The 20,792-nt window shown below is 38.1% G+C and overlaps 1 protein-coding gene across 1 annotated transcript in view; it reads left to right on the forward strand.

Moving 5' to 3' along the window:
- Window positions 1-20,792, forward strand: part of LOC139712918 (serine/threonine-protein phosphatase PP2A catalytic subunit 3-like) — a 122,433-nt gene that overhangs the window by 26,888 nt on the left and 74,753 nt on the right. Inside the window, exons 3-4 of the mRNA XM_071624698.1 lie at window positions 234-364; window positions 1,026-1,132. Of these exons, the coding sequence (XP_071480799.1) occupies window positions 234-364; window positions 1,026-1,132 (238 nt within the window). The remainder of the gene's footprint in view (window positions 1-233; window positions 365-1,025; window positions 1,133-20,792) is intronic.

Here is a 20,792-nt window from a genome sequence, read left to right on the forward strand (position 1 = left end):
CATATGACAGTGTATTTTTCAAATGTTGTACTTGTTCTTGAAATCAACAGTGCATGTATCATTGCTGTTGTCTCAGACATATAGAATATTGCCAAATATTGTGCACAGGATGCTATGTACATGCATATTCTATTTGACTAACAAGTCCCTTGTATCTCAATATCTCAATGCAGAAGTAATAGAAAACATGACATGTGTGTCACTTCTTTCTCTTGGCACATACAACTGAGCAGGTGACATCCACGGAAACTTCCACGATTTGGTGTGTTTTGAGAAGGCACTGTGGCGAATGGGTCCCCTTCTCACCCCATGCTCTTTTCTCTTTCTTGGAGACTATGTGGATCGTGGAGAACATGGTGTTGAGGTGAGAAAAAAAACATGAGAATTAAGATTTCATCCTTTGATACATGGCAAGTGTAGGTCCTAATATAATTATAACATAGTGGTAAAGAATTGAGATATATCTTAACCTTATGAGAATTGTCCTCCATTAGCCAGCAAATGATTTGTATGTGTGATCTCATGGAATGTTTAGCAAACTAATTTGATCTACTGTTTCTTGTACAGTATGAATTTATTTTTGTTCTTTGAATTCTGCAAACAGCTTTGAACTAACCTTGTTTATTTGCAAAAATTGTACAGTACTCAACAGTGTCTGATTTATTCGTGCATGAATTGGTGAATCAACTGAATGTACCAACTTGAATTGGCAGGATAGTAAATTATTATTTGGTGCTGCTTAAGCTATTCACAAGACTGAAAACATCACATATTTGCCCTTTGTCAGCAAATGAAATTTTTAGTTTGAAATAATGCAAGCAAAACAAAATAAACAGATTTTGTATATGAATCACTTCACATAAGGTTAAGAGTGTCATTACACTCAATGTATTGATAAAACTTCAGGGTTTACCTCAACTGTCAAAAGAGACATTTCTTCCGCAAGTTGCTGAATGTCTGTTGTTAAATGTCTTTTATTTCTTGATGTAAGCTAGTACATGTATTGCATATTCCCCTTTGCCCAGGTCATAGCATACCTTCTGTCCCAGAAAATCTTAGCACCGGACAAGTTCTTTCTCATCAGAGGTAACCATGAGCTACGGGCTGTACAGAAGATGTTCCATTTTGAAGCGTAAGTATTACATTGTGAATCAGCTCATTCATGTTTGTGCATTATGAGTGCCTTCTTTTGAGCTTATGCAGATAGCCGGACACACCTCTTTGCTATTGTAATGAGACAAATCGCATGTAAACTCCTGGGGCCCGTTTCATAAAACTTGTCGTCAGTGACAAGTTGTCATAGATGTGACAAGCTACTGAAATCCTTGATTCTGATTGGCTGAAAGCAAATTTTGTCATAGAAATGTGGCAGTTGTCACTGATGACAAGTTTTATGAAACAGGCCCCTGGTGTTTTTGATCGTAAATGTGCATGTCTTTAATTGCAAAAGCAAAGCCAAAACAAACTCCCCAGAAGGTGAGCATGATACTTAAAGCACAGGATGCATCAAACTCCACCTAGGGTAATATGTGATAAAGAAGCCAGCAGCAGGCTTGTCCACCACGAACCTCTTCTCGGGCAACTTAGCTAAGAGTGAGAGAATTTCTCACGGACCCAAGCTATACACTAACCATCTGAGTCATCACTGGTCTTTTATTTCAGTCAAGTTCACAAACATTTACCCTGCCTTTGCCATAAATAAGGAAGTGTCAGGATTACTACCAATGAATACCTATAAAACATTCTGCCCTTCCTTGTGAGTAGGGAAGAGTGACATTTTATGTACACAAGGTTGTGTATAGTACATGTACACTCAGCAAGAAAAGAAAGTAAACACTTCTTCAAGTTCATCTTTCCTATAGACTATTTCGCTAATAATGGTGTTTTTTATACCATGTTAAAGGTAATTTAATTGGCTATCAACATAGTACGTCAATAAAAAGGGAAACTTTAGGCATGAGTGAACACATTCGTTTTTCTCTTCCAAGGCACAAAAGTAAAAAATGGACAAGTCGTTATTCAAGCGCGTATGCTCTTCCAAATAACAATGATAACAAAGGACAAATTCAACGCAATCAAAATGCAAATTAACTTGCAAAAATCAACCTACGATCTCTATAATGTCTCTGTAACCCTCCAAAGATAAAGAAAGGCAAAAAATAATGGATGAAAATGAATAATCTTTTGTCAAATCCATAGTGAGTAGGCATAAGATAAAAAGTGATAGTAACAAAGAAGGTTATATTTGAAACGTTTTTCAAAATTAAGAAAAATTTGAAATAATATTTGGTTTTTGAATTTTTTTTGAATTCCTTAATTAAAAGGTGAAACGAAGAAATTCTGTCGATTTTATCACGTTTGCGGCTTACTCCCTATGTCATTTAAAGACAGTCAATCCCTTTTGCATGCAAATTTTTGAAAAATTGGTGAGAACTCTTAGGTATTGAAGAAAACACTATTTGGAAACCTCCTGTAAATTTTGAACGCAAATGGGTCTTTATTTGTTTAGTTGAATTGACCATTAAGATTTGAATAATTTTTGCGAACTTCGCAAAAAGTACAAATCTAAATACTAGTCTAGTTTTACAGACCTGTGTGATGCACTTAGTTGTACATGTAGTTCATGTAAGTAGTGTGTTGTTATTTGCCATTGATAACAAAGTAAGAGAAGCTAGTGAATTCAAATGACCTCCAAACATGCACAAACTCACCTCAGTTATTCAGTAACCTAAATACTTGCATCTGAGCAAGATTCAAGTCCAGTAGAAATGGAATTTTTACCATTTTGTCATTTATCTACTTCTCGGAATAATCTCGATCGCAGCTACTCGATCAGCGATAACTGCGTTGCACAGGAGCAGACAGCGCAGCACGATGTACAAAACACACGGCAGCACAGCAGCGAGCACCGCGATTGATCTGAATGTAGCTATCTCACAGTGACCACGGCAAGTTCTTCTATGGTGTCTTTAAAAAGAAAATACCATTTCCACCTTGGCCGATTACAAGGAAAAAACAAATTTTAGCTTTTCAACGACACCATAAAAAAAAACGCTGTGTCGCTACATTTAGACGAATTCCTAATTGCGCTTAAGTGCACCGAGCAGCAATGCCAGCGATAGCGATCAAGATTTTCCAACGATTTTCCGACACTTGTAAATGCTAAAAGTGGACTTTGGAGACTCAGATGGAAGTATTTTAGGTTACTGAAAAACCAGGGTGAGTTTGTGGTTGTTTGGAGGTCGTTTGACAAACGGGTGCGAAAGTATACTAGCGCCGTGTACAACTACAGGTCACTGTTAGATACAATGTAGCTACATTCAGATCAATCGCGATGCTCGCTGCTGTGCTGCCGTGTGTTTTGTACATCGTGCTGCAGCTGTGCCTTGTACAAAGAATACGTTACGGTGAGTGTTTGGTGCATTATTTGAATTTTTACGGCTAACAACCTTCAAATATCACAGAAATGTTATAGATTTACAATAGTCTTGTCATTCTGTTGGAATATATCACATTCTGTGCTATTTGGGAAGGAATGCAAAAGGGACGGGCTATCTTTAAAGTTTGAATTGATAGAAAATTCTTATGTTCCACCTTTAGTTACCATACTATATTTTTGTTTTAGAATGTAAAGAGAAATGAGGGAATGGAAACTTATTTCTCCTATTTCATTCATGTCTTTTGTTATCATTGCTATCTTGGAAGGCATTATGCAAATGAATTTCAATATGTCAATTTCTGCAATTTTTACTTTTCTGCCTTGGAGTACAAAAATGAATGTGTTCACTCATGCGTAAAGTTTCCATTTGTATAAACCTTTCAGGTTGATAGCCAATTAAATAATCTTTAATATGGTATATGACACAATGATTTTTATCAAAATCTTCTATGAAAATTTTTAACTGGAAAAAGTGTACTTTGTTTTTTTGCTGAGTGTATATATACCTCTACAGCTTGGAATGCGTAACCTGAACAGATACTTGGTAGTACATGGTGCAGGTATGTATACAGTTATGTACAATATTTGACATAAAGAAAGGGAAATATATATACTTCATTACTAGCCGTTACAATCTCCCTTGCTAAAATGAGTGTTATCCTGACACTTCAACATATAACCAAATGCACACTAAGCATCAACAAAATATAAAGAAAAATATCAAATGTGTCAGAATAAAAGAAGCAGTCAACTGCAATCAGAGAGAGAAAGATGAAAGTAAATAACCAACATTTGCAAACATCTGCATGAACAGAAGATGCGACCTTGTGATGTTGGCTACAATTTCTCTCGAGAGGAATGAAGGTAACAACGGTCTCCCTTGAAACCTGTTATTGGTTATATTGGGATGAGACGATTGACAAGTCTCTGGTTGTTCAGAACGATGATATGCCTCTGATACTTATTCCTTATGTTCTCTCTCTCTCTACTTCAGCCTTTTTTTCTTCCTCTCTCTTTTTACATCCCCTTTCCTGTTTAAAAAAACAGGGGGCTATCAAGGTCTTTTATATCATTACCTGATTAGTTATGAGTTTTACCATGTTAAATCACCTTTTTATTGGTAAACTTCTCAGCTGTGTAATACCATGAGGTATTCATATATTTTGTTTATTCTGAAGGCACCAGTCCACTGTCTTCTGTATTTCTCTCCCTCTCTCTGTTTCTTTATCAGACCCCTTTCCTACCCATTCTATCCTGTCCTTTTCATCTTCTGTCAGATGAAAGCTTTCACTCTTATTATTTTAATGGGACCGCCGTTATTATTACGTTGTTGGACATACTGAGTATCCCTTTTACTTTCAATTTTTTTGTGTGTGGTCCATGATGTGTATTTTATTGAGAAATTTAAGTAGGACATTACCATGTCTTCCTTTTTTTTTTAACCTTGCCTCCCCCTTACTTGTCTGTATATACGTGTGTGTGCATACATATAATGGCTGTGTATGTATGGTATTACCTTTATATGTATGTATTATATACACATGTACATTTTCTTTCTTTATCTCTCCTTCTCCCCTTCCCTCTCTCCCCTCCTCCTGTTTTCTGTATTGATCCTTATTTTGTGAATTAGACTCACTATCTCATTATTTTCCTCTACCTCTGCTATTCCGAATGGAGATGTATAAAACTTAGTATATATATATATATATATATATATATATATATATATATATATATGAAGAGTTTGTTCGCAAAAACCGATAAGTCCATGTTTGCCAAATGGACATATTTGCGATTAAAGGTCAAGAAAAATAAAGAGAATGATAAGAAAATTTTTGCTTCTTTTGACCATAACTCCAAAAATGTACTTTTATATGTAGTGACCAATATATCATTTAAAAGGTATTATTTTGTACTTTATGACAGAGACTGTACTTCAAAATCTTCAAAAATGGACTTATCGGTTTTTCGAACAAACTCTTCATAGATATATATATATATGTGACCCGCTACAACAAAAGGATCCAAAAGTTGGGGAAGGACAATTTTCTGAAAACAGCATGACATAGTTCTCTTACTCTTCTACTTCAATTTCATATATAACACAACTCATGAATGTACTCAGTTGCGTAGATATCGATGATTTTATTTAATAGCACATGTCAAGTTGCTGAGGAAAATACGAGTTTCGAGAAAAACGCCTTCAAAGTTTTCCTTCCGACGCTATCATGATCAAGGGGAGGCGAGACAGTTTTCAACGTTTGACAATAGAAGGTATGCTCCTAGCGACCTCCGCGATTTTCATTCAAGCTTAACGCCAGCGGTCTACGCACGACCAATCAGTAACCAGGATGCCACGCACTGACCAATAAGATCACTCCCTCGTTGCTAGGGGCGGAGTCTAGCTGCGGCGCTAAATCCAAATCTTCGGACACGTTTCTGTTATGTTGAGAAAGTCAGAAAAATCATGGCCCAGAAAAACGCTGATTTCTTGCCTTTCCTTTGATCATTTAGCTTCAAAATTTCAGCAAATGATAGACAAAACATTAGACTACAAAATTATGCCCAACACAGAAATCCGATTGTTTTGACCAATTTTGATGATGTGACTTCAAACTCGATTTTCTCGGCTCAGCCGTCAGCGACTTGAGGATCCTTTTGTTGTAGCGGGTCACATATATAAACCCCTCAAAAAAGTTTGGAAATCTGAGTTTGATCAATCATTTCTCATTTTTCCTTAGAAATAATTTATTTGTGCTTAGTACCACACAAAGATTGTTTAATTTTCTTTAAAATGATACCATACTTGTTATGATTATCGTATACATGGAGGTGCAGTGCTTACAAATATGAGGTAAAGTCAGAATTTAAAAGCTGCAAAATGGCCCAATTTTTGCCGTCCCCAATGGAGTTTCCTCGTTATGAGTGAGTTCCCCATTGTTTCTTTGGTGTTCATTTACTGTAACATTGACACAGCATTTTTATGGAGTGAAACATGTATGCGTTCAACCAAACAGATAAACAAACACACACGCACACACACACACACAAACACAAACGATCATGACTCAAACCATTTTATCTCACAGAACCTCACCACAGTAACCACAAGAAAGACATAAAGAAGTGAAATGGCATGGTCTTGATTTTATTGAAGTTTCAAATTTAGTTTGTCTTCATTTTGTCGCTTTTTTTGTCTTTACCTTATGTTTAATTTGTCTTTATGATTGTCAATGAGCATGATTGGGGCTCAGTATCTTGTGGACGACCCAAGTGCTTGCACCACCACCTGGCACCGTGTCCTCATGCTGTTGATTAGATTCGTGATTCGCTGCTGAGGAATGGCGTTCCACTCATCAACCAGTATCTGACAGAGTCCTGCCAGTATCGTTGCATTTGTGACCCTCTTCCCCACAGCTCGGCCAAGTTCATGCAGGCCAGTCCATTCTAGTGATGCCCTCTCTCTTGAGAAAGTTGCACACAAGTCTCGCTCTATGTGGTCTTGCGTTGTCATCTTTTTGAAGCATCTCGGCTTCAATTTGCCCTATGGCGCAGGCTTTTTGAACATTGCTTACACGTGGCATGTTGTACAACCATACTACTTGATGAGCTACAAAAATTGCCTGGCATGGCATCACTGAAAACTTGAATGTGAAGTTAAGATGTCTATTGAAATTTGCCTTCATGGCTGACCAGTTAAGAACAAAAGACATAACACAAAAGAACATGTTCTCTGTTCACTCTTCACGACCATTCTCATTCACAAGGACCGTTCTTGTTCATTTTGCAGTTTTTCAATGCTGACCTTATCAGACATTTTTGCGTACCGCCCTTTACTTGATAGCAAAATCATGAGTAGGATATCATTTCAAAGAGAATTAAATAATCTTTCCATTGATATCAATCATGTATTGTATGGGGCTTACAAACTGGAGAAATTTACATCTGAAGTCAGATTTCCAAACTTTTTTTGAAGGGTTTTTAGATATAGATATATATATATTGACCGATTCAGGTTCGTTGAGGGCAGCAGACATTTCATGGCACTGGGCGCAGCCATAGTGGGTGTCTCAGCCGACCCCCCTGCTCTCCCCCACCCCGGGCAACATGTTTATCACGCACTTGTAACAAAGGTTCGCGCACTAAGCAAGCATTCGCGCACTCAGTACGAGACGCCCATTGGCTAAAGCAGTTTTTCATTCTGCGTGCGTGCTAATGTAGGGAGAGAGGTGGGGAGTGGGAAGAGGGGTCGGCTGAGACACCAAGTAATGGCGCTGCCCATGCCAAAAATACACATAGCGCGTCACAGAATCGGTCAATATATATATATATATATGTATATATCAAAATGTTGGGACAGCTAGAGGTATTGTTATATAAATTGATGTTGTTAGTTGGGAATTGTTTGAAGAAGGATACAAGTTACAGGGTCTCAGAGTAGGGGTCGAGTAAGAGTGCTCAGGTTCCCGCAGTATTTGTTGTATGAGATAATCTGGTCATTTGAATGAAATTTTGTTGAGAAATATATAGATTCTTGATATATTTGGGGGTTGTGCAATCACAATTCCAAATATGTTATTTCAAAACTCTATTGAATTGTGTCACAGACCAAAATTTGACGCTATCAATAAGACCCTTCTGCCTGGCAGGGGATGAGTTTATGGTTATTTAAATATATATATATATGATATTTTGCAAAACTTAAGATACAGTAAAAAATTGCTTGAACAGTCAAAAACTGCTTAAAAAAGCAAAGCATTTAGAAATCTTGAGCTCTGAGAGGTCAGTGCATGACGTGACCAGGTTAAAGTTCTGAAAAATTGCTCCCGTTTAGAATTGCACAAGCTTGGTTAAAAGGCATTGGTCATCATAGCATGTATAGAACAATGTTAAAGTCAGTGCAATTCTTAGTTAAGCTGAAATTAAGAATGTGTATATTTTGAAATTAAGTTAGTAGGAAATTACTATGATGACAGCATTACCTTATATAAATTGCAAACGTGACACCTTCAGACTCACAGAAAACTGCAAAACCATACATTCATTGTTCCAGCAATCTGCTGTTAAATCTAGCTCAAAATATGCCTGGCTGAAAGTAAACAATGACCCACCACCTCTGAAACTGGGTGTAAAGATGGCAGACTTCATGATAACAAATCATATGCATCTAAAGTAGCAAATGTCTCTTTTCAGTTCTTTTCCAGTGCCAATGAAATAGGCTGTTGAACACCAAATGTTAGACAATGTCATAGTATACACTATGTAGATATGTATATACCTGGAGAAGACGTATGATATTACATCTGAAGAACTTTAGAAGGTCGTTCTCTATATGGGCCTAACCTCATCATTGGATGGAAAAATCATTGCACTTGCATGCGCTTACAACATGTGAGAGAGTACTTATACCTTACATGAGCAACATATGTAATTACAGCCTCAGTAAGATAACGTGGCAATCGCACAGAGATTGTGCGTTGTACAACTCACTTACCACATGTGCAATGTATGATGCACGGAACCCCTCACGGCCAGGCATGGCATGCGGACCACATACTTACACCTTGCACAACCATGTAAGTGCTATGCGTTGACGTACTCCCTGTTCTAGTCACTCGCCACGTATTCAGGCAAAAAAAAAGAAAACATGAATGCCGTGGCCTCCGCCAAAAACGTACAGACTAAAAGCACACAGGGCGAGTTGTGACCAAGGCTTCAGAGAGTAACCAAAATGTTTTTATATAAAGTAGTATATTTTTTCTTTAAATTTGGAGTGGGATTGGATTTATATCTATAATATAGTCTATTCTTTTGGTTTACTGACTTCAAGAGTGACTGCAATAACCAATTCCTCTTCTGCATTTCTACAGAAGAGGGACTTTTAACACTTGTCATACGAGGCAGTATCACGAATACTGGAAAGTGGTTTGTCGTGTCAGACATGATTATCCCTGTTTTGGGGGTGGGATTTATGTTTGTGATTATATTATTGATGAGAGTATGTGACTGATGGCAACACCAGATGGCTTGGTAATTAACAGAAGAAGGAATGGGATAAGATAGTATCAATGAATATTTGACAGTAAGGATTTTCCTGAGAGCACAGTAAGTCAATGTTAAAGTCTCCAACCAGAATACAATGTTTGTTGTTTACCTCACCAAAGGACAATATATTATTCAGAGCCATCATTAATTCATCTTGTTTAGCTTGAAAACAACTCCTATGATAACTAAAATGTTTCTGCCATCAGATTTAATTTCAATGAAGAATGTTTTGATAAAGTCAGTCATATATGTTAAATCATCCTTCCAGACATATTTTAGCTTTGATGAAATATAAAACCCCACACCACCACCAGTTCTGTTGGGTCTACTGTTGGCTACAAAATTGTATTCCTCCATAGAGTATAAGGAGGAGGATGTAGAATTGCAGATCCAAGTCTCAGAGCAACTACTGAAGGGGAGCCTGAAAGTGTATGTAGCAATTGCTCCAAGTAATGAAAGTGTTTATTAAGGCTCCTAATATTAAACTGTAATACAGAGAGATCATTTTGCGTAAAATCCGAAAGTGCATCACCGAACTGTTGAGTTGTACAGTACATAGACTCAGTACAAGAGACATTTATATCATTATCATCACACCTGATTTCAAAGTTTGGCATACCTGCATTTAGGTCAATCAGAATGGTTTCATCATAAATATTGAATAATGGATTTGAAGATGAACTCAAAGAGTTGTTTTTTCTTCTACTTTCACTTATACCTTGCACATTTAAAGAGAGCTCATCATTATCTAATTTATGGACTGGAAATAGGTTTACAGAGCCCATGACTTCACACTTGGATTCTCCAAATTTATAGGGAATGGGCATAGATATAAGAAATTTGCATGTTAGGCCAGGTACAATGTAGCAACTGAGTAAGATACAAGATGTACCATATGTCTTAAAATGGAAGAGTTGCAGTTGATGTAATTCAAAAGTGAAAACATTACAACATGTAGTGCAAGGTATAGTTACTGGTAAATGTGTTATATCATTCAGCCCTTTCTTACTAATAGTTATGCAGGTCTTTTCTTCCATCTCAATGGAAAGGAGAAGTAGCCATCTGCTGTTCTATTAGAATTAACATAACACTTGTCAAATATATAATTGACAGTGTGCAACAATCAATATGGAATAGCAACAATAATCAACATGAACAATAACTAGTAAAAACAGAGCATATGCAACAAGAAATAAAAGTCAACACCATCAATGCAGTATTGTCTAGAGCAATAAGAAAAGAAAAGTGACAAAAAATGTACACAGGGACCACTGCATGGCCTAGATCATTTTCATAAATCATTTGAACTTACACTGTACATCCAAATAATGAAAAGCAATGACATAAAACATTGTATGCCATTTTAAAAAGCAATACCATATGAGAGTAACAATTTATCAATTTTCATTCTTTTATTAAATTCTAAGATGTAATGCAATGTATAAAATTGCAATATGTCACAAATGTACAGAAGATGAGAACTACAAGTCCCATATGAAAATGCTGTACAGTGATTCACTAAACGAAAGAAATTCTGAGTTGCAATTGGATACACACACTTACAGTGCTCATGTACAACATGTACATCTCGGACTCAATGTATATGTAAACATAAAGAATGTGCTGGAAGCTGTAAAGAAATTACTAGCAAAAAAAAGAATCTAAAAGATTTTTCAATTTTGGATTATGTAAAGTCTATGTGATATAAAAGCAGCTTTCAACAGTCAAGGGGGGGGGGAGGAAAATAAAGCATCATACCTCGGGTTACAAACATCAGTCAATTTTTAATAGACCAACTGTACATTCATCAATAGTAGATGCTGTAGTGTAGTACTAGTAGCAAAAAAAAAAAAAGTGATCTGCCGGAGCTAACTGGTACCAAATGTTGCGTACATCATGATACCTGTAGTATCTATACTAGTAGGTCTACATTTAGTCTAGAGTTCATGACCATAGCAAAACAACCTTAACTCATTGAGAACGAGTCCCAAGTATACTCAGGTTAGTGTCTATGGGAAATGCATGTTGTAGCAAAATCAGCCCATCCTCAACAGGTTAATGTTATATTGACTCAATCTTCATATGCATTCCATTTGATGGAGCATCTTTCCTTCCACTGCAGAACAATCTTGCTACCAACAATGATGGTTCTGGTTTATTTGCCAGACTTTCTCAGGTTGTTTCAGTTTTGGCAAGCAGACCTCTTCTAGCCTTCAGGACTGGAGGAAAGCCAGGGCACACTGTGAATGTGACGTTCTTGCTGCTTTCCTGCTGACCCTGGTCCTGGGCCAGTATTGTGGTCTCTTTTTTTTTATAACATGCTATTGGGAACAATAGTCCACAAGGCGTGACACTAAGTATCAAGATCATGCATACAATGCTGTGCACTATACATGACAACCTCATGGCCTAGTCAAGGGTTCACAGCAGCTTAAGAGAAGAATAATGGCAAAAAGAAAAAAGTGGGGCCTAATAAATAATATGCTATACAATCGGCAGAAGGTGGTTATGAACGCGACTCTTGAATGACTGAGACCCTCTGTCACTAATCATGCCTACAATGTCTTCTAGTAAGCTGTTCTAGACTGTGACTGTCTACAGTAAGGCCGACTGGGACAGTTTTGAAGTACACATGGAACAAGTGGCCTCAGATATTATATCTAGAGCAGCTACTGCATCATTGCATGAATTGTGGCATCTCTTCAGAACTGGCATTGAGTCAGGAACTGACAATTTCATTCCTCATAAGATGCGATCAAAACGAAACCTGCCTTGGATAAATGGGAAGATAAGGCAACTCATGAAGAAGAGAGACAGGCTACACAAGAAAGTCAACCATCACAGAAAAAGACGCGAGCCCATCCCAATGGCGACAGAGGAGGAGATTCATAGATTGAAAAACCTCATCCAAGCTGAAACAGAAGGGCATACTGGAGACACCTTGAATCAATCTTCACACCCGATGATGACTCCAACCAATATGATGGCATGAAATAGTTTTGGAGATTCATAAAACACAACAGATCTGACTGTAGTGGAATTCCCCTACTGAAGACAGATGATCAGAACGTGACTGCTCCCAAAGCCAAAGCTGAAGTACTCAATGATCAGTTCAAGAAGGCTTTCACCACTGAAGCTGACCTACCCCCAAACCTTCTTCCTGATGTATCACCCTTCAACACCATGCCTGATATTAACATCACTACAGGAGGCATAGAAAAGATGCTGGGAAGGCTCAACCCAGGAAGGCCCCTGGACCTGATGGAATTCAAGCCTTAGTTCTCAAGAAGACATCCAAGACCATAGCCCCAGCACTGTGCACTATCTTCAAGCTGTCATATCAGACTTGAGATGTCCCTGAGGACTGGCATCTTGCTAACGTGGCTCCTGTGCACAAGAAAGGAGACAAAACAGACCCAGAAAACTACCGCCCAACATCACTTACATGCATTACCTGCAAAATGGAGCATATCATCGTAAGCAACATCATGAGCCATGCAAACAACAACAACATCCTCTACCCACTCCAACATGGCTTAAGGGCAAAGATGTCTTGTGAACTCCAGCTCATCACTTTCATCAGTGACCTGATAAACAGCATGGAGGAAAACAAGCAAACAGACATCATCACAGACTTCAGCAGGGCCTTCGACAAAGTTGGGCACAAAAGACTACTCAACAAGTTGCAGTACTACGGAGTAAGAGGCCATAACATCAGATGGATAACAAACTTCCTCACAAACAGAAGACAGAGAGTCGTCTTAGATGGAACTACCTCATCTGAAGTGGAAGTGGAAGTTGAATCTGGAGTCCCACAAGGATCAGTCCTTGGACCCTGTCTCTTCCTGTTCTACATCAACGACTTGCCCACAGAAATGTCCACTTCAGTCAGGCTATTTGCAGATGATACCATCCAGTCAGATGAAGATGCCAAACTCCTACAAGAAGACTTGGATAAACTCAGTAACTGGTCAAGTGACTGGCTGATGGAACTCAATCCTCGTAAATGCCACTCAATAACAGTCACCAGAAAGAGGACTAGACATCACCATCAATACACTCTGAATGGCATGGTCCTGGACAATGTCACATCTGCCAAATACTTGGGCGTCACAATCGAAATCAACCTTAAGTGGAACCAACACATCTCAAACATCTGCCAGAAGGCAAATAACACCTTGGCCTTCCTCCGACATAATCTACGCATCCACTTGACCCACCTCAAGACGACAGCGTACCAGGCACTTGTGCGTCCTCTTGTTGAATATGGATGCTCAGTTTGGGATCCTTACAGAGCTGGATGTATACAACAACTGGAAATGATCCAGAGACGAGCTGCATGATATGTGCTAAACCGGTACCATAATACCTCAAACATATCAGAAATGCTCGAACAACTTGGCTGGCCTTCACTTCAGAAAAGAAGAGAAGTTTCCAGGCTGACCATGTTGTACAAGATGCACAACTCGCTGGTAGACTTCAACATGGACCACCACCACATCCACCCCATCACAAGACAAACAAGGACAGTTCATCCATATGGCTATCTGGTCCCCATCTCCAGGACAGAACAACATAAACAGTCCTTCTTTCCTTGCACAGTACGACAGTGGAACAGCCTGCCCCAAGAGGTCATCCTGGCACCGTCTGTAGAGGTCTTCCGTCATCGCCTGACGGTAGATGAGGAGTAAATCGAGCAACAGGTTTTTACTTGCACCATGTATATGTGCACCTTGCATACAGGCACTGCACACATCGGTGCCCTTGTGATACGCACACACACATGTAAATCTGCAACAATCTTCAGGATTGAAGGAGGCAGAATAAACAGAAGAAGAAGACTGCAGTGTGTACAAAAACTCTTGCCAGTTGAGTGTGTTCTGGATTTAGGTTCCACAAGGGCATGACTCAGAGTTGACACACTAGAGCGAGTTGTTCTTCTCGTTATATAAGGTGGGGGAACCAGCTTTTTCAGATCTTGAGGGCAGAGGCCCGTCTGCATTTTGTACAGGGCAACTGCAGCTGAAACTTGGCGTCTATGGTGAAGCGAAGGAATGTTGAAGTTGGAGCATGCCTCGTCCTTGGTCTGCTTGGCACGAGGCTTGTTCTCAAAGACTTGAAGAATCTGATCCCTCTGCTTCATTATGAAGAAACTTTGCGATGACCGGCCTGGGTCTAGGTGGTCTTGGCAGGTGTACTGGCAGTGCAGTCCCTTCATCGTGGATGGAATGGGAAAAGGAAGAGGCAAACAGTGTGTGTTGATGATGGTAATACTGTCAGCCTCCCTCAGAGGAATGCCAAGTTGAGAGAAAGCATTCCTCAGAACAGAGAAAATGTCCTCAGGGGACTCGTTGATGCCATACAACAAGAGATTAGGTCTCCAATTTAAAATTTCAGTGGCAAGTACATAGCTTATATTTGAGGGAAGCAGTCTCCTTTTCTAGTTGGTTGAGCAGTTTTCAGCAGCTTTTTTTAATGCTAAAATTGTCTGAAACGTATAGAAAATCAATCAGAAAGTCGTTTTGAGCATTTTAAAATTTTGACGCTCTCATGTGTACATCATGATGACCTGTGTGATTAGAATAGTACAGGACGATCAGACATGACTTGAACTTTACGTTGACTGAAAATTTCATGTAATTGGTCATGTTATTGTTGAAATATTTTGTTCATAAAAATCATCGGAGAGAAAGGAGAACAAAAACGAGATATGAAACTCGTCACTTGAAGATGAGTTAGGTGATATGCTGGGGGATCATCAGATATCCGTCACCGAAACAGTGTCAACGAAAGGATGTGATATAGCGACTTGAAGCTATTCTGAGATACGTTCATGACGTCCAGTTCTTTGTACCTACATAATTCAGATCAAATTGTTTTTGTCATGGAAACCAAATGGAAATTCTGTACGTGCGTCTGCGTATGCGAGTAAGTTGATTTACAGGCTATCTGAGTAGTATATTTACCGAGAGTGTACAACATGTGAATTTCATTAGTTTTTAATGAGGGATCGTGGTTTGTGGATTTACGTCAATATGATATCGCATGTCAAGCCAGGATGCATCAAGTAAAATCTTTCCATATTCTTTTCATGTAGAATTCTATAGGCCTATTCATATCTAGACTAGCAGTTATGGAGAAAGTTAAAGATGTATGTAGTGAATGTGGAAAAGGAGTGACAAGGAAAACAGGAGGTACCTGTGTCATGTTACGTTTACAACAGAGTTCTAACGTTACTATCTAACATTACTAGGTCTACAACCAAAACTTGCAAGGGGGTACAAATTTAATAGTAGTAGTACTATCTAAAGAGTCTGACAGTGGTTAGGCTTAGACTATAGATCATGAGATCTAGATTCTAGTAGATCTCTAGGTCTAGGTCTACAAAATGTATGGAAACCATATGCTTCAGATCTTGGACTCGGAAGCCATCTTCAACAATTCTACTCTAGACTAAGTGCATACAGTACTGTACGGGTAATCGCAGTGCAGGTGTGCAATAAGATAAAGAATAATGGTTACATAAATTCACTTCAAAGTCACTAGGCATAAAACTTCTAGAGTCTAACCTTAGAATTCTAGTGCTATTCTATAGATCTGGAATCCAGTGGTATTGATCCTGAGTAGCACCTACTGACCTAAACACCAGTGTGTAAGTAGACTAGACTAGACCCTTAGCCTTAGCCTAGGTATTCCTAGATCTAATTAAACACATCATCACTAACATCAGTAGGCCTATCAGTCATCAGTGAGTAAGGAGTTACTCTTCTAAATAGTGCTATCTACCTAAGCAGTTAGTAGATTCTATAGGTCCATACTCCAATGCTAGGGCATAGTAGCACTTATACAACTTCTTTTGACAATTGAATTCGTGATGACATGAAGACAGTCGATGATCAGAGTCAGAGTGTGGTTGCATCTCAGGCTGTAATGAGTCTATAAAACTTATTACCAGGTACCTCGGTACAGCATTTTGTTTCCCCTTGAGGACAATTAAGAGTCCTGAGCCGCACTAGACTAGCATTAGCGTTACATATACAAGATCTACTTATTTCAACACAAACTCAATTAAGACCAAGGTAGACTTCTTTCATTTAAGTTAATTGTGATAGAAAAGATAGACACTAAAGCTTTAGCATTTAATTTTGATGAATTCTGACTGCTCTGACTAAGTCCAGATCTAAACGTGAATACTGATCTTAGGTAGATGTAGACCTTGCAACATGGATGCCTTATTGACAAGATCTAGAACCTCGAGAGTGTCTTGATACCACAAACTATGGGCCTACATGTTGAATGAGACAACTCATACTAGTAGAGTGTCTTTTAATCATTCCCTAAAAATGTGTAAGGTCCTTTATACATTTATAATACAAAAACATGTGAATTGTTTTAAAATTTAATAAAGATTCTAGATATTGTAAATAAAATCTTGTATAATCTAACAACAACCTGAAAACACAATTTCTATTTTGCATTCACATTATTAATTACAGTGTTAGATATGGAACATCAGTCAGACTGCTACATTCAGACTTTTGCATCTCACAAAGACCAGAGTCAGTTGCTGAACTTCACTGAACCCGCCAGAACCGAACTGCTGAACTTCATCTTCTCCACAGTTAGACTGCTGTACAACTGAACTTCGTCAAGATTTATCTACCACCATGGTCACCTTCAGCAGAAAGCAAGTATTTTAGCTGATACTATTTTAGTAGACAATGAATTTGTGCATTTTCAAGTACTACAATTACAACATTACTTACATTTGAACATCATATTGTCTCTGGATTTTTAGTTGAATAGTCTTAGACAGGAGAAATTGAAAACAATGTTTCCTGTACTGTCCATCACAATGATTAAAAATCTTAATTAAAAGCAAATATTCTTATCCAATAGTGACCCTTCTAGAAACAGCTGTTGTGTGCATATATTTTTTTTAATATCTGTAGAATATGACATACTGATCCAATGGAAAAGAGATAAATCGTGGAACTTGGGGAACCTGCATGTCTACATGTATCAAGAGAAGTCAATCAAGAACTGGGGAAATATTGTGCAAATATAATGGTCAAGAGGATCATGATAGAAAGTTGTCAATCATAGATAGATATGAAAGAAAATAGTGGGGGTGCTTATTATTATTATTATTATCATCATCATTATTATCATTGTCATTATTGTAGCTCAGCATAAGCTCTCACTCATTAATGGACAGTAAAACTGACATGTGTTACAGTGTCTTCTTTTGATATTGCAAATAATTGTTTTCTAGCACTTAAAAAAAATGGGTTATGAAGTATGTGATACACAGTTCTGCACTGTGAATGCTCCGTCAATCAATACTGAAATATCCTTGTGCTCTTACAAAGTTACAAATGAGAAGACCTTGCAAAATTTATGATTTAAACTGATGCACCTCTTATTCACAATTTCTATTTATTTACTCAATCCTTTGTCAGTGTCAATGGATTCTTTGATGGAGACTGCCCATCTCAAACATGCTCCAATCACCCTGCAAACTACACCATGCACTTTTGATTTATATTATGATACAACGATTATAATATCCTTGTATGCTAATGATCTTTAAACAGCAAAAGACAAGACAACAGCTGAATTTCACCTAGCTGAGAGATACACTGCAGCTGAACTTCACCCAGCACAGAGTCAGGCTGATAAACTCCATCCAGTGCAGAGTTAAGGGCAGGGGGCAAGGTGTAAATGCGAAGGTCAAGTGAGATTGGGTTGGACGTTCTGCTGTCTTCATTTGGTATGTTAAATCATTATTTTCTAGCTCCTGAAACAAACTTGAGCAATCATGTTACCTTAATAATGTACTGCGATTGTTTATTATTACCCTCTCCCTTTCCTAGTATCAAAACAACCTCATGCTCTTACAATATTGGAAACAAGAATATTTATCATAGCTAATCATTTCAAACCGTGAAAAATCCTATTTACAGCTTGTCAGTAGATACTAGTGAATTCACTGTGTCAGAATCAATGGTAAAGCTTTTCAATTTTATAGCTATAGCTTGTTATAGCAAAGGCTACGCACCCATCTCTAACATACTTTCGAACATCCCATGTCCTACAGTCTTTGCTTTGTTTGTAAGATATTAACTGTTCTTGCATTTGAATAAATTCCAAACAGCCAAGAACCAGACAACAGGTGAACTTCATCTAGTTCAGGGTTAAGGACTGGGGGCAAGATGTAAATGGAAAAGTCAAGTGACATCGCCCTGCATATTCCACTATCTTCATTTGGTATGTTAAATTATTATTTTTAACTAATGAATCAAGTTGAGAAATTAAATCTTGATCATCTAAAGTGAATGCTTGTTATTAATTCTTTTCCCCCACATTCATTACTAAAACTACCTCATACTCTTACAATTTGCTAACAGGGGCACATCGCATAGTGATTCAAACTTTGAAAACTCACAACTTGTCATTCACATAACTTATCTTACAAAATAAACTTATTGATAACCATGAACATTTTGTTGCTATTACTTGTTCTGATAAATGTACACACCCATCTCAAATATTCTCCAACCATCCCATTTGTGCATCCGGTGTTTTTGTTTGTATGGTATTTAAGTGTTCATATATTTGCACATCCAAGGGTCTGAAGAGAGCTGAACCTCACCAAGCCTTGGGACAGACGACTGCAGCTGAACTTCACCCAGATCAGAGTCAGACTGCAATTGGACTACGAACTGTATAGCGGTATCCATCTACGACAGAACACAGGTATGCTTTTCTTAAATCAAATCTGAAAGTATTAAGATTTTCCAAAATAAACAACTTGAATAACAGTTGAAAAGAGTTGAAACTTTTTGATATACAGTAGACCTCGCCTAAGTCAACATTTATAAGTCGACAACTCGCGTAAGTCGACATGATTTTCAGTGCCAACTGAGCTGAAATACGTGTTAATTCCCTCGTCTAAGGCGACATAATTTTTCGCTCAATTTCTTATCGCCATTCTCGGAAAAACATTTTTTTCCCACTCCGATTCGCAGCATTGCTACTCGCTAATTTGCTAGTGTACGGCGCGATACCGCTCATGCCATGCACCCGTTTTGTACACCTGAATATAAAGGGCATACACTCATTTACACTCCAGTACTACACGTAGTACCCAAGGTAGTTCACTTTCTTCATATTCTCCCTCTCTCTGAGTGTTTGTGTCTGTGTGTATCATTTGGTGCAGGTCAGCGTGATGCAATTTACGGTGCAAACCATGGAGCTAAAGCTGCATGGTCCGATGAGGGTGCAACGGGAAATTGTTCTGAAACAATTTTTTTCAAAATAATCAAAATATCAAACGGAACTATCGCCGTGACCAAACTTAGTAGTAGGGGAAAGACGTCGCAACATTTACACGTTTCAAACTACCGAAACGCATGCAGCGTCACGAAATATCAATGAAAAAATGGTAACAAATAATTGTTACAGTTCGCTATGCCGAAGGTTTGAATCTCAGTCCAAAGTTTAATTAGTCTGACAATGAAAAGAGGTTTGTTTTTACGAAGGTTAGGTAATCCGAAAATACAATTTTGTTTTCGGATTAACAAGTTTTCCGTGCCTCACAGAGCAGTACTGTTGCGAACAATTCTTTTTCAGAGTATGGCAGTAGAAATTTAAGCAAAAACAAATATTGCGACTTACGGAAGGAAAATCATACATATTTCAACTCGGTCGGCACTGAAAAATCATGTCGACAGAATCATACGAAATCACACGCATATCTTTTCAGTAACACACTTGAATTTAAACAGCAAAGTTGCATGCAATTAGGGGAATTTGCGTTTGATTTTTCAAATAAAGTTTAAAACGTAAAGTTTCTGGGAACGGGCCAAGGTTTCCAATCCCACTCTCTCAAAATCTCTCTAGAGATTGGGCAATTGTGAGGTGTCGTTACCTCACTATCCGGGCGAGATATACATGAACTAAAATAGGGTCGTTGCTAAGATACAATAGGCATGTTTCGAAGGCAAAAGGAGTGAGATTTGGGTTGCGATGGGCAACACGGTCCAAATCTTACTCTGTACCGGGAAAATTAATTTTCATTTATAAGTCAACAAATTGTCGACTTTCGCGTAAGTTGACGTGTTTTGCTCAGTCCTGATTATGTCGACTTAGGCAAGGTTGACTCTATGAGATACATGTAATTCAGTCTTTTTTATTGTAGTAATTATTGTAGACTTTGTGGACAAACCTTGTCACCACTTGCACAGAGTAATGAAGAAATTAGTGCATTTATAGACCTCAGTTGGGAGTTGACTTAATGTTTATG

The sequence above is a fragment of the Diadema antillarum genome, unplaced genomic scaffold, assembly GCF_040938485.1.
Source record: "Diadema antillarum isolate AM-2024a unplaced genomic scaffold, OU_Dant_1.0 seq00001875_RagTag, whole genome shotgun sequence".
NCBI lineage: Eukaryota > Metazoa > Echinodermata > Echinoidea > Diadematoida > Diadematidae > Diadema > Diadema antillarum.